Here is a 12,919-nt window from a genome sequence, read left to right on the forward strand (position 1 = left end):
TGTTTTGGGGGGGTGGCCGTCCCGGAGTGTGTGTGTTTGGGGGGGTTGTCCGTCCCGGAGTGTGTGTGTTTGGGGGGGGTGGCCGTTCCGGAGTGTGTGTGTTTGGGGGGGTGGCCGTCCCGGAGTGTGTGTGTGTGTGGGGGGCCGTCCTGGAGTGTGTGTGTGGGGGGGGCCGTCCTGGAGTGTGGGGGGGGGGCGGCCCGTCTTGAAGTGGGGGGGGGTGGGGGCGGGCCATCTTGAAGTGTGTGGGGGGCCTTTGGGCCGTCGTGTGTGTGTGTGTGTGTGTGTGTGTGTGTGTGTGTGTGTGTGTGTGTGTGTGTGTGTGTGTTGGGGGGGTCGGGGGCGGGCCGTCCTTGGACATATTGCAGATGACAGCCGCACATGGACTGGACGTCGGGGAATCGTCCGGATGCCTCCGACCATATGTGTGAATGCAGCCAACACAATGTCTTACCTGCGCTGATACATTGTAATAAACTGTGGTGTGACTGATCGTATTTAAGTGTCAGATGCATTGTAACAACTGACACATTGTAGCGAGCCCTTCAGCTGTGTGAGCAGGACTTGCAGCCTTTGAATATCCACAGGAAAGTTCCCATTCACTGAAAGCAGCAGAGGTTGTGTGGACAAAACATCCAGTTCTCATTCATTCTTTGGTTGATGTTTTGTAGGGTATTAAAGACCATTGAAGAAGTCGCCATGGAGAAAAGCCCCTCAGGCACCGCGGACCCCAAGACTATTAATAAAGTGAAGAAGAGCGCCAAGAAAAGTCTGCAGGAAATGGTGGCCTGTATATCACCCGCCATGATCAGGTGAGGCTCTGTGACGTGTAGTGCACCGTCCGCTCTCCGGCTCTGCATTGCTGCAGCTGCTGACGTCCTGCATTGCTGGAGATGTAGGGCGCACGTTCTCCAGCCTTTACTGCACCACGTGTTGTGGCACTACATCTCCCAGCACCGCAGCCGACTCGGAGGACGGATCTGTGTCCTGCTTTCAACGCCGTGCGGGGGTCTGCTGAGGATGGTGTGGGGGTCCGCCGAGGGCCGTGCGGGGGTCTGCTGAGGATGGTGCGGGGGTCTGCTGAGGATGGTGCGGGGGTCTGCTGAGGATGGTGCGGGGGTCTGCTGAGGATGGTGCGGGGGTCTGCCGAGGATGGTGCGGGGGTCTGCCGAGGATGGTGCGGGGGTCTGCCGAGGATGGTGCGGGGGTCTGCCGAGGATGGTGCGGGGGTCTGCCGAGGATGGTGCGGGGGTCTGCCGAGGATGGTGCGGGGGTCTGCCGAGGATGGTGCGGGGGTCTGCCGAGGATGTTGCGGGGGTCTGCCGAGGATGGTGCGGGGGTCTGCCGAGGGCCGTGCGGGTGTCTGCCGAGAGTTGTGTTCCCAGCAGATATGAGCCGTGTGATCTTGTAATCCCGGCTGGAATTTTTATGGTCCGATTCTTATCAGTCCGGACTTGTTAAGGCCCAGTCACACACAACGACTTACCAGCGATCCCGAAAACGATGCGACCTGATAGGGATCGCAGGTAAGTCGCTGGGAGGTCGCAGGTGAGATGTCACACAGTCAGATCTTACCAGCGATGCAGGAACAATACAGGTCGCAGTAGCGACCTGTATAACGATCTCAGCAGTCACTGTGACCCTGTCACACAGTGTCAAACACAGCGATGTGTCCTGCCCAGCAGGACATCGCCTTTGAAGAAAATGGCCTGGACCATTCTGCAACGATTAGCGATCTCACAGCAGGGGCCTGATCGCTGGTAAGTGTCACACATAACGAGATCGCTAACGGGATCGCTACTGCGTCACCAAACGGTGACTCAGCTGCGATCTCGCTAGCGATCTCGTTATGTGTGACAGTACCTTTACAGGGAGAGTTTGGTGTAATCTTTACTCTTCTCCATCTCTGTTCCCTGCAATTATAGGATCGCGCTCAGCATATGTTGCATTTGTGGGATCGGGTCCTTGGTCAGTCTGAGATCCCAATAGATTAACATTGGAGTAGATCCTGTAAGAGGAAAACAGGAATCCAGTGAATCCCATCAGAGGAAAATCCTGTCCAGTCCTGAGTATTTCTCTTGCTTTCCCCAGGTGGGATTACTTTGGATTTCTACGAGATTTGATGGATTTCCATGCTGCTCTCTAGTTTTCGTGTTGTCCGCTGGTTTTCATGCTGCTCTCTGGCTGGATCTGCTGGATTCCGTGTTTCCCTCTAGTGGGATCTGCTGGTTTTTGTGCTGCCCTCTGTCAGGACCTGCTGGGTTCCCTGCTGCTCTCTGGCGGGATCTGCTGGTTTTTGTGCTGACCTTTGGCTGGATCTGCTGGATTCCGTGTTTCCCTCTAGTGGGATCTGCTGGTTTTTGTGCTGCCCTCTGTTGGGACCTGCTGGGTTCCCTGCTGCTCTCTGGTTTTCGTGCTGTCTTCTGGCAGGATCTGTTGGGTTCCATGCTGCTCTCTCGCTGGATCTGCTGGTTTTTGTGCTGCTCTCTGGCTGGATCTGCTGGGTGCTATGCTGCTCTCTGGCTGGATCTGCTGGGTGCTATGCTGCTCTCTGGCTGGATATGCTGGGTGCTATGCTGCTCTCTGGCTGGATATGCTGGGTGCTATGCTGCTCTCTGGCTGGATATGCTGGGTGCTATGCTGCTCTCTGGCTGGATATGCTGGGTGCTATGCTGCTCTCTGGCTGGATATGCTGGGTGCTATGCTGCTCTCTGGCTGGATATGCTGGGTGCTATGCTGCTCTCTGGCTGGATATGCTGGGTGCTATGCTGCTCTCTGGCTGGATCTGCTGGGTGCTATGCTGCTCTCTGGCTGGATCTGCTGGTTTTAGTGCTGCCCTCTGGCTGGATCTGCTGGTTTTAGTGCTGCCCTCTGGCTGGATATGCTGGGTGCTATGCTGCTCTCTAGCTGGATCTGCTGGGTGCTATGCTGCCCTCTGGCTGGATCTGCTGGGTGCTATGCTGCTCTCTGGCTGGATCTGCTGGGTGCTATGCTGCCCTCTGGCTGGATCTGCTGGGTGCTATGCTGCTCTATGGCTGCATCTGCTGGTTTTGGTGCTGCTCTCTGGCTGGATCTGCTGGTTTTAGTGCTGCCCTCTGCCCTCTGGCTGGATCTGCTGGGTGCTATGCTGCTCTCTGGCTGGATCTGCTAGATTCCATGCTGCTCTCTGGCTGGATCTGCTGGTTTTAGTGCTGCTCTCTGGCTGGATCTGCTAGGTGCCATGCTGCTCTCTGGCTGGATCTGCTGGTTTTAGTGCTGCTCTCTGGCTGGATATGCTGGGTTCCATGCTGCTCTCTTGCGTGATCTACTGCTTTCCTTTCTGTGCTACCCTCTGGGCGGGATCTGCTGGTTTAGTGCGGTCTTCTGGCTGGATCTGCTGGGTGCTATGCTGCTCTCTGGCTGGATCTGCTGGGTGATATGCTGCTCTCTGGCTGGATCTGCTGGGTGCTATGCTGCTCTCTGGCTGGATCTGCTGGGTACTATGCTGCTCTCTGGCTGGATCTGCTGGGTGCTATGCTGCTCTCTGGCTGGATCTGCTGGGTGCTATGCTGCTCTATGGCTGGATCTGCTGGGTGCTATGCTGCTCTCTGGCTGGATCTGCTGGGTGCTATGCTGCTCTCTGGCTGGATCTGCTGGTTTTAGTGCTGCCCTCTGGCTGGATATGCTGGGTGCTATGCTGCTCTCTGGCTGGATATGCTGGGTGCTATTCTGCTCTCTGGCTGGATTTGCTGGGTGCTATTCTGCTCTCTGGCTGGATTTGCTGGGTGCTATGCTGCTCTCTGGCTGGATATGCTGGCTGCTCTGCTGCTCTCTGGCTGGATATGCTGGGTGCTATGCTGCTCTCTGGCTGGATATGCTGGGTGCTATGCTGCTCTCTGGCAGGATCTGCTGGGTGCTATGCTGCTCTCTGGCTGGATCTGCTGGGTGCTATGCTGCTCTCTGGCTGGATCTGCTGGGTGCTATGCTGCTCTCTGGCTGGATCTGCTGGGTGTTATGCTGCTCTCTGGCTGGATCTGCTGGGTGATATGCTGCTCTCTGGCTGGATCTGCTGGGTGATATGCTGCTCTCTGGCTGGATCTGCTGGGTGATATGCTGCGCTCTGGCTGGATCTGCTGGGTGCTATGCTGCGCTCTGGCTGGATCTGCTGGGTGCTATGCTGCTCTCTGGCTGGATCTGCTGGGTGCTATGTTGCCCTCTGGCTGGATCTGCTGGTTTTAGTGCTGCCCTCTGGCTGGATATGCTGGGTGCTATGCTGCTCTCTGGCTGGATCTTCTGGTTTTGGTGCTGCTCTCTGGCTGGATATGCTGGGTGCTATGCTGCTCTCTGGCTGCATCTGCTGGTTTTAGTGCTGCCCTCTGCCCTCTGGCTGGATCTGCTGGGTACTATGCTGCCCTCTGGCTGGATCTGCTGGGTGCTATGCTGCCCTCTGGCTGGATCTGCTGGTTTTAGTGCTGCCCTCTGCCCTCTGGCTGGATCTGCTGGGTGCTATGCTGCTCTCTGGCTGGATCTGCTGGGTGCTATGCTGCTCTCTGGCTGGATCTGCTGGGTGCTATGCTGCTCTCTGGCTGCATCTGCTGGTTTTAGTGCTGCCCTCTGGCTGTATCTGCTGGATTCCATGCTGCTCTCTGGCTGGATCTGCTGGTTTTAGTGCTGCTCTCTGGCTGGATCTGCTAGGTGCCATGCTGCTCTCTGGCTGGATCTTCTGGTTTTAGTGCTGCCCTCTGGCTGGATATGCTGGGTGCTGTGCTGCTCTCTGGCTAGATATGCTGGGTGCTGTGCTGCTCTCTGGCTGGATATGCTGGTTTTAGTGCTGCCCTCTGACTGGATCTGCTGGGTGCTATGCTGCTCTCTGGCTGGATCTGCTGGGTGATATGCTGCTCTCTGGCTGGATATGCTAGGTGATATGCTGCTCTCTGGCTGGATATGCTAGGTGATATGCTGCTCTCTGGCTGGATATGCTGGGTGATATGCTGCTCTCTGGCTGGATATGCTAGGTGATATGCTGCTCTCTGGCTGGATATGCTGGGTGCTATGCTGCCCTCTGGCTGGATATGCTGGGTGCTGTGCTGCTCTCTGGCTGGATATACTGGGTGATATGCTGCTCTCTGACTGGATCTGTTGGGTGCCATGCTGCTCTCTGGCTGGATATGCTGGGTGCTGTGCTGCCCTCTGGCTGGATATGCTGGTTTTAGTGCTGCCCTCTGACTGGATCTGCTGGGTGCTATGCTGCTCTCTGGCTGGATCTGCTGGGTGATATGCTGCTCTCTGGCTGGATCTGCTGGGTGCTATGCTGCTCTCTGGCTGGATCTGCTGGGTGCTATGCTGCTCTCTGGCTGGATCTGCTGGGTGCTATGCTGCTCTCTGGCTGGATATGCTGGGTGCTATGCTGCTCTCTGGCTGGATATGCTAGGTGATATGCTGCTCTCTGGCTGGATATGCTGGGTGCTTTGCTGCCCTCTGGCTGGATATGCTGGGTGCTGTGCTGCTCTCTGGCTGGATATGCTGGGTGATGTGCTGCTCTCTGGCTGGATCTGCTGGGTGATATGCTGCTCTCTGGCTGGATATGCTAGGTGATATGCTGCTCTCTGGCTGGATATGCTGGGTGGTGTGCTGCTCTCTGGCTGGATATGCTGGGTGATATGCTGCTCTCTGGCTGGATATGCTAGGTGATATGCTGCCCTCTGGCTGGATATGCTGGGTGCTGTGCTGCTCTCTGGCTGGATATGCTGGGTGATATGCTGCTCTCTGGCTGGATCTGCTGGGTGATATGCTGCTCTCTGGCTGGATATGCTGGGTGATATGCTGCTCTCTGGCTGGATATGCTGGGTGCTATGCTGCTCTCTGGCTGGATATGCTGGGTGCTATGCTGCTCTCTGGCTGGATATGCTGGGTGCTATGCTGCTCTCTGGCTGGATATGCTGGGTGCTATGCTGCTCTCTGGCTGGATATGCTGGGTGATATGCTGCTCTCTGGTGGGACGTGTTAGGTTCCATGCTGCTCTCTGGCTGGATCTGCTGGTTTTAGTGCTGCCCTCTGGCTGGATATGCTGGGTGATATGCTGCTCTCTGGCTGGATATGCTGGGTGATATGCTGCTCTCTGGCTGGATATGCTGGGTGATATGCTGCTCTCTGGCTGGATATGCTGGGTGCTGTGCTGCTCTCTGGCTGGATATGCTAGGTGATATGCTGCTCTCTGGCTGGATATGCTGGGTGCTATGCTGCTCTCTGGCTGGATATGCTGGGTGATATGCTGCTCTCTGGCTGGATATGCTGGGTGCTATGCTGCTCTCTGGCTGGATATGCTGGGTGATATGCTGCTCTCTGGTGGGACGTGTTAGGTTCCATGCTGCTCTCTGGCTGGATATGCTGGGTGATATGCTGCTCTCTGGCTGGATCTGCTGGTTTTAGTGCTGCCCTCTGGCTGGATATGCTGGGTGATATGCTGCTCTCTGGCTGGATATGCTGGGTGATATGCTGCTCTCTGGCTGGATATGCTGGGTGATATGCTGCTCTCTGGCTGGATCTGCTGGGTGATATGCTGCTCTCTGGCTGGATATGCTGGGTGCTGTGCTGCTCTCTGGCTGGATATGCTGGGTGATATGCTGCTCTCTGGCTGGATCTGCTGGGTGCTATGCTGCTCTCTGGCTGGATATGCTGGGTGATATGCTGCTCTCTGGCTGGATATGCTGGGTGATATGCTGCTCTCTGGCTGGATATGCTGGGTGATATGCTGCTCTCTGGCTGGATATGCTGGGTGCTGTGCTGCTCTCTGGCTGGATATGCTAGGTGATATGCTGCTCTCTGGCTGGATATGCTGGGTGATATGCTGCTCTCTGGCTGGATATGCTGGTTTTAGTGCTGCCCTCTGGCTGGATATGCTGGGTGCCATGCTGCTCTCTGGTGGGACGTGTTAGGTTCCATGCTGCTCTCTTGCGTGATCTACTGCTTTCCTTTCTGTGCTACCCTCTGGGCGGGATCTGCTGGTTTAGTGCTGCCCTCTGGCTGGATCTGCTGAGTGCCATGCTGCTCTCTGGCATGATCTACTGTTTTCTGTGCTACCCTCTGGCGGGATCTGCTGGGTTCTGTGTTTCTTCCGGCGGGATCTGCTGGTCTCTCATGCTGATGGACTTTTAGCTGCGTTGTTTGCTCTGGACCGTTCAGGCTTCTCTCTCCTCGGCTCCGCTTTCCTCTTACTGTGAATGGTGAGAAGCTGCAGCGTCATCCCCCTCCTCTCCCCTTTTCTGGATTGTGGAGCCCCGGTGACACATGTTACATATTTTCTTTTCTTGATCCTTTCTGCAGACTGACGGGTTGGGTTCTTCTGAAACTCTTTAATGGCTTCTTCTGGAATATTCAGATCCACAAGGGTCAGATGGAGATGGTGAAGAAAGCGGCAGCCGAGGTACCTGCATCCCCCCTTCCCCCCACATTACGCTATCCGTGCTGTGCCGTATGAAGCAGCGTGATCCTGTGACCGCGGTTTATAAATGTGGCTCCGGTTTTATAACTCTGCATCATTCTGCTGTATTAAGAATCATTACGCCACTGCAGCGAGGGCGACATTTTCACGATATTTGCTGTGATTGCCGATGATCTGTCTGATCATGTGACCGGATCTCTGGCTCTTGCAGATGAAGGCTCCGCTCGTCTTCCTCCCCGTCCACAAGTCTCACATCGATTACCTGCTGCTCACCTTCGTCTTGTTCTGCCATAACATCAAAGCCCCGCACATCGCGGCCGGGAACAACCTGAACATCCCCATCTTCAGGTGAGCGCCTGACCGTGCCGTCTACACTGCGGGGCTAGCATTGTATTCATGAATCAGGAGACTCAGGCTGAGCACTCTGTCTTTCCCACATCGGGGAGTGTATATGGTAAGGTGATACATTGTAGCAGAGCTGCATCTGTGACTCCTCTGGGAATAGATCTCCTGTATAGGACGATGTCCTGCGCTAAAAATAGAGTGACCTCGTCCCCGGCCGCTGCCCTTGGATGATGCAATGTGTATGTGCTCCCGAGTACTACTACCCCCAGCAGATGCCTGACTATTCTCGTCCTGTCTGACAGCACATTGATCCACCTGCTGGGCGGATTCTTCATCCGACGGAAACTGGACGAGACCGCGGACGGCAAGAAGGACGTTCTGTACCGCGCCCTGCTCCACGGGGTACGTGCCGCCACATGGTGCTGCGTGCCGAGATAATAATAGTCCGATGACACCGCGCCGCACAATGTGCTGCTGTGACGTACGGAGGAGGATAACACAGTAGAGGATTAGATACACAGCTCAGCAGACAGTATCACACAGGAGAGGATTAGATACACAGCTCAGCAGACAGTATCACACAGGAGAGGATTAGATCCACGGCTCAGCAGACAGTATCACACAGGAGAGGATTAGATACACAGCTCAGCAGACAGTATCACACAGGAGAGGATTAGATACACAGCTCAGCAGACAGTATCACACAGGAGAGGATTAGATACACAGCTCAGCAGACAGTATCACACAGGAGAGGATTAGATACACAGCTCAGCAGACAGTATCACACAGGAGAGGATTAGATACACAGCTCAGCAGACAGTATCACACAGGAGAGGATTAGATCCACGGCTCAGCAGACAGTATCACACAGGAGAGGATTAGATACACAGTTCAGCAGACAGTATCACACAGGAGAGGATTAGATACACAGCTCAGCAGACAGTATCACACAGGAGAGGATTAGATACACAGTTCAGCAGACAGTATCACACAGGAGAGGATTAGATACACAGCTCAGCAGACAGTATCACACACGATAGGATTAGATACACAGCTCAGCAGACAGTATCACACACGATAGGATTAGATACACAGCTCAGCAGACAGTATCACACAGGAGAGGATCAGATACACAGCTCAGCAGACAGTATCACACAGGAGAGGATTAGATACACAGCTCAGCAGACAGTATCACACAGGAGAGGATAAGATACACAGCTCAGCAGACAGTATCACACAGGAGAGGATCAGATACACAGCTCAGCAGACAGTATCACACAGGAGAGGATTAGATACACAGCTCAGCAGACAGTATCACACAGGAGAGGATTAGATCCACGGCTCAGCAGACAGTATCACACAGGAGAGGATTAGATACACAGTTCAGCAGACAGTATCACACAGGAGAGGATTAGATACACAGCTCAGCAGACAGTATCGCACAGGAGAGGATTAGATACATGGCTCAGCAGACAGTATCGCACAGGAGAGGATTAGATACACAGCTCAGCAGACAGTATCACACAGGAGAGGATTAGATACACAGCTCAGCAGACAGTATCACACAGGAGAGAGGATTAGATGCACAGCTCAGCAGACAGTATCACACAGGAGAGGATTAGATACACAGCTCAGCAGACAGTATCACACAGGAGAGGATTAGATACACAGCTCAGCAGACAGTATCACACAGGAGAGGATTAGGTACACAGCTCAGCAGACAGTATCACACAGGAGAGGATTAGATACACAGCTCAGCAGACAGTATCACACAGGATAGGATTAGATACACAACTCAGCAGACAGTATCACACAGGATAGGATTAGATACACAGCTCAGCAGGCAGCATCACACAGGATAGGATGGTATCACAGTTAGTGGACTCCACGTCTATAGATCGCTGTCCCCATTGGGGCTCACAATATCTGTACAGCGCTGTGGAATATGCTGGTGCTATAGAAGTAGATAATCTTCATTCTTCAGCAGTGATTGCACAGTGCCCTCTGGTGGTGTCTTCAGCAGTGATTGCACAGCGCCCTCTGGTGGTGTCTTCAGCAGTGACTGCACAGCGCCCTCTGGTGGTGTCTTCAGCAGTGACTGCACAGCGCCCTCTGGTGGTGTCTTCAGCAGTGACTGCACAGCGCCCTCTGGTGGTGTCTTCAGCAGTGACTGCACAGCGCCCTCTGGTGGTGTCTTCAGCAGTGATTGTACAGCGCCCTCTGGTGGTGTCTTCAGCAGTGATTGCACAGCTCCCTCTGGTGGTGTCTTCAGCAGTGATTGCACAGCGCCCTCTGGTGGTGTCTTCAGCAGTGATTGCACAGTGCCCTCTGGTGGTGTCTTCAGCAGTGACTGCACAGTGCCCTCTGGTGGTGTCTTCAGCAGTGATTGCACAGCGCCCTCTGGTGGTGTCTTCAGCAGTGACTGCACAGCGCCCTCTGGTGGTGTCTTCAGCAGTGATTGCACAGCGCCCTCTGGTGGTGTCTTCAGCAGTGACTGCACAGTGCCCTCTGGTGGTGTCTTCAGCAGTGATTGCACAGCGCCCTCTGGTGGTGTCTTCAGCAGTGACTGCACAGCGCCCTCTGGTGGTGTCTTCAGCAGTGATTGCACAGCGCCCTCTGGTGGTGTCTTCAGCAGTGACACCACAGCGCCCTCTGGTGGTGTCTTCAGCAGTGACTGCACAGCGCCCTCTGGTGGTGTCTTCAGCAGTGACTGCACAGCGCCCTCTGGTGGTGTCTTCAGCAGTGACTGCACAGCGCCCTCTGGGGGTGTGTTCAGCAGTGACTGCACAGCGCCCTCTGGGGGTGTGTTCAGCAGTGACTGCACAGCGCCCTCTGGGGGTGTGTTCAGCAGTGACTGCACAGCGCCCTCTGGTGGTGTCTTCAGCAGTGACTGCACAGCGCCCTCTGGTGGTGTCTTCAGCAGTGACTGCACAGCGCCCTCTGGTGGTGTCTTCAGCAGTGACTGCACAGCGCCCTCTGGTGGTGTCTTCAGCAGTGATTGCACAGCGCCCTCTGGTGGTGTCTTCAGCAGTGATTGCACAGCTCCCTCTGGTGGTGTCTTCACCAGTGACTGCACAGCGCCCTCTGGTGGGGTCTTCAGCAGTGATTGCACAGCGCCCTCTGGTGGTGTCTTCAGCAGTGATTGCACAGCGCCCTCTGGTGGTGTCTTCAGCAATGATTGCACAGCGCCCTCTGGTGGTGTCTTCAGCAGTGATTGCACAGTGCCCTCTGGTGGTGTCTTCAGCAGTGATTGCACAGCGCCCTCTGGTGGTGTCTTCAGCAGTGACTGCACAGCGCCCTCTGGTGGTGTCTTCAGCAGTGACTGCACAGCGCCCTCTGGTGGTGTCTTCAGCAGTGACTGCACAGCGCCCTCTGGTGGTGTCTTCAGCACTGACTGCACAGCGCCCTCTGGTGGTGTCTTCAGCACTGACTGCACAGCGCCCTCTGGTGGTGTCTTCAGCAGTGATTGCACAGCGCCCTCTGGTGGTGTGTTCAGCAGTGATTGCACAGCGCCCTCTGGGGGTGTGTTCAGCAGTGACTGCACAGCGCCCTCTGGTGGTGTCTTCAGCAGTGACTGCACAGCGCCCTCTGGTGGTGTCTTCAGCAGTGACTGCACAGCGCCCTCTGGTGGTGTCTTCAGCAGTGACTGCACAGCGCCCTCTGGTGGTGTCTTCAGCAGTGACTGCACAGCGCCCTCTGGTGGTGTCTTCAGCAGTGACTGCACAGCGCCCTCTGGTGGTGTCTTCAGCAGTGACTGCACAGCGCCCTCTGGTGGTGTCTTAAGCAGTGACTGCACAGCGCCCTCTGGTGGTGTCTTCAGCAGTGATTATACAGCGCCCTCTGGTGGTGTCTTCAGCAGTGATTGCACAGTGCCCTCTGGGGGGGTGTTCAGCAGTGACTGCACAGCGCCCTCTGGTGGTGTCTTCAGCAGTGACTGCACAGCGCCCTCTGGTGGTGTCTTCAGCAGTGACTGCACAGTGCCCTCTGGGGGTGTGTTCAGCAGTGACTGCACAGCGCCCTCTGGTGGTGTCTTCAGCAGTGATTGCACAGCGCCCTCTGGTGGTGTCTTCAGCAGTGACTGCACAGCGCCCTCTGGTGGTGTCTTCAGCAGTGATTGCACAGCGCCCTCTGGTGGTGTCTTCAGCAGTGACTGCACAGCGCCCTCTGGTGGTGTCTTCAGCAGTGACTGCACAGCACCCTCTGGTGGTGTCTTCAGCAGTGACTGCACAGCGCCCTCTGGTGGTGTCTTCAGCAGTGACTGCACAGCGCCCTCTGGTGGTGTCTTAAGCAGTGACTGCACAGCGCCCTCTGGTGGTGTCTTCAGCAGTGACTGCACAGCGCCCTCTGGTGGTGTCTTCAGCAGTGATTGCACAGCGCCCTCTGGTGGTGTCTTCAGCAGTGACTGCACAGCGCCCTCTGGTGGTGTCTTAAGCAGTGAGTGCACAGCGCCCTCTGGTGGTGTCTTCAGCAGTGACTGCACAGCGCCCTCTGGTGGTGTCTTCAGCAGTGATTGCACAGCGCCCTCTGGTGGTGTCTTCAGCAGTGACTGCACAGCGCCCTCTGGTGGTGTCTTCAGCAGTGATTGCACAGCGCCCTCTGGTGGTGTCTTCAGCAGTGACTGCACAGCGCCCTCTGGTGGTGTCTTCAGCAGTGATTGCACAGCGCCCTCTGGTGGTGTCTTTAGCAGTGACTGCACAGCGCCCTCTGGTGGTGTCTTCAGCAGTGACTGCACAGCGCCCTCTGGTGGTGTCTTCAGCAGTGACTGCACAGCGCCCTCTGGTGGTGTCTTCAGCAGTGATTGCAGAGCGCCCTCTGGTGGTGTCTTCAGCAGTGACTGCACAGCGCCCTCTGGTGGTGTCTTCAGCAGTGATTGCACAGCGCCCTCTGGTGGTGTCTTCAGCAGTGACTGCACAGCGCCCTCTGGTGGTGTCTTTAGCAGTGACTGCACAGCGCCCTCTGGTGTCTTCAGCAGTGACTGTACAGCGCCCTCTGGTGGTGTCTTCAGCAGTGACTGCACAGCGCCCTCTGGTGGTGTCTTCAGCAGTGATTGCACAGCGCCCTCTGGTGGTGTCTTCAGCAGTGACTGCACAGCGCCCTCTGGTGGTGTCTTCAGCAGTGACTGCACAGCGCCCTCTGGTGGTGTCTTCAGCAGTG

The 12,919-nt window shown here is 55.7% G+C and overlaps 1 protein-coding gene across 3 annotated transcripts in view; it reads left to right on the top strand.

Annotated features, from left to right (window-relative positions):
• Positions 1 to 12,919, top strand: part of GPAM (glycerol-3-phosphate acyltransferase, mitochondrial) — a 57,883-nt gene that overhangs the window by 14,821 nt on the left and 30,143 nt on the right. For all 3 annotated transcript variants that reach the window (XM_075348215.1, XM_075348217.1, XM_075348218.1), the window contains 4 exons: positions 672 to 812; positions 7,303 to 7,402; positions 7,632 to 7,768; positions 8,068 to 8,167. In XM_075348215.1, coding sequence (XP_075204330.1) covers positions 672 to 812; positions 7,303 to 7,402; positions 7,632 to 7,768; positions 8,068 to 8,167 — 478 coding nt within the window. The remainder of the gene's footprint in view (positions 1 to 671; positions 813 to 7,302; positions 7,403 to 7,631; positions 7,769 to 8,067; positions 8,168 to 12,919) is intronic.

The sequence above is a fragment of the Anomaloglossus baeobatrachus genome, chromosome 5 (assembly GCF_048569485.1).
Source record: "Anomaloglossus baeobatrachus isolate aAnoBae1 chromosome 5, aAnoBae1.hap1, whole genome shotgun sequence".
NCBI classification, from domain to species: Eukaryota; Metazoa; Chordata; class Amphibia; order Anura; family Aromobatidae; genus Anomaloglossus; species Anomaloglossus baeobatrachus.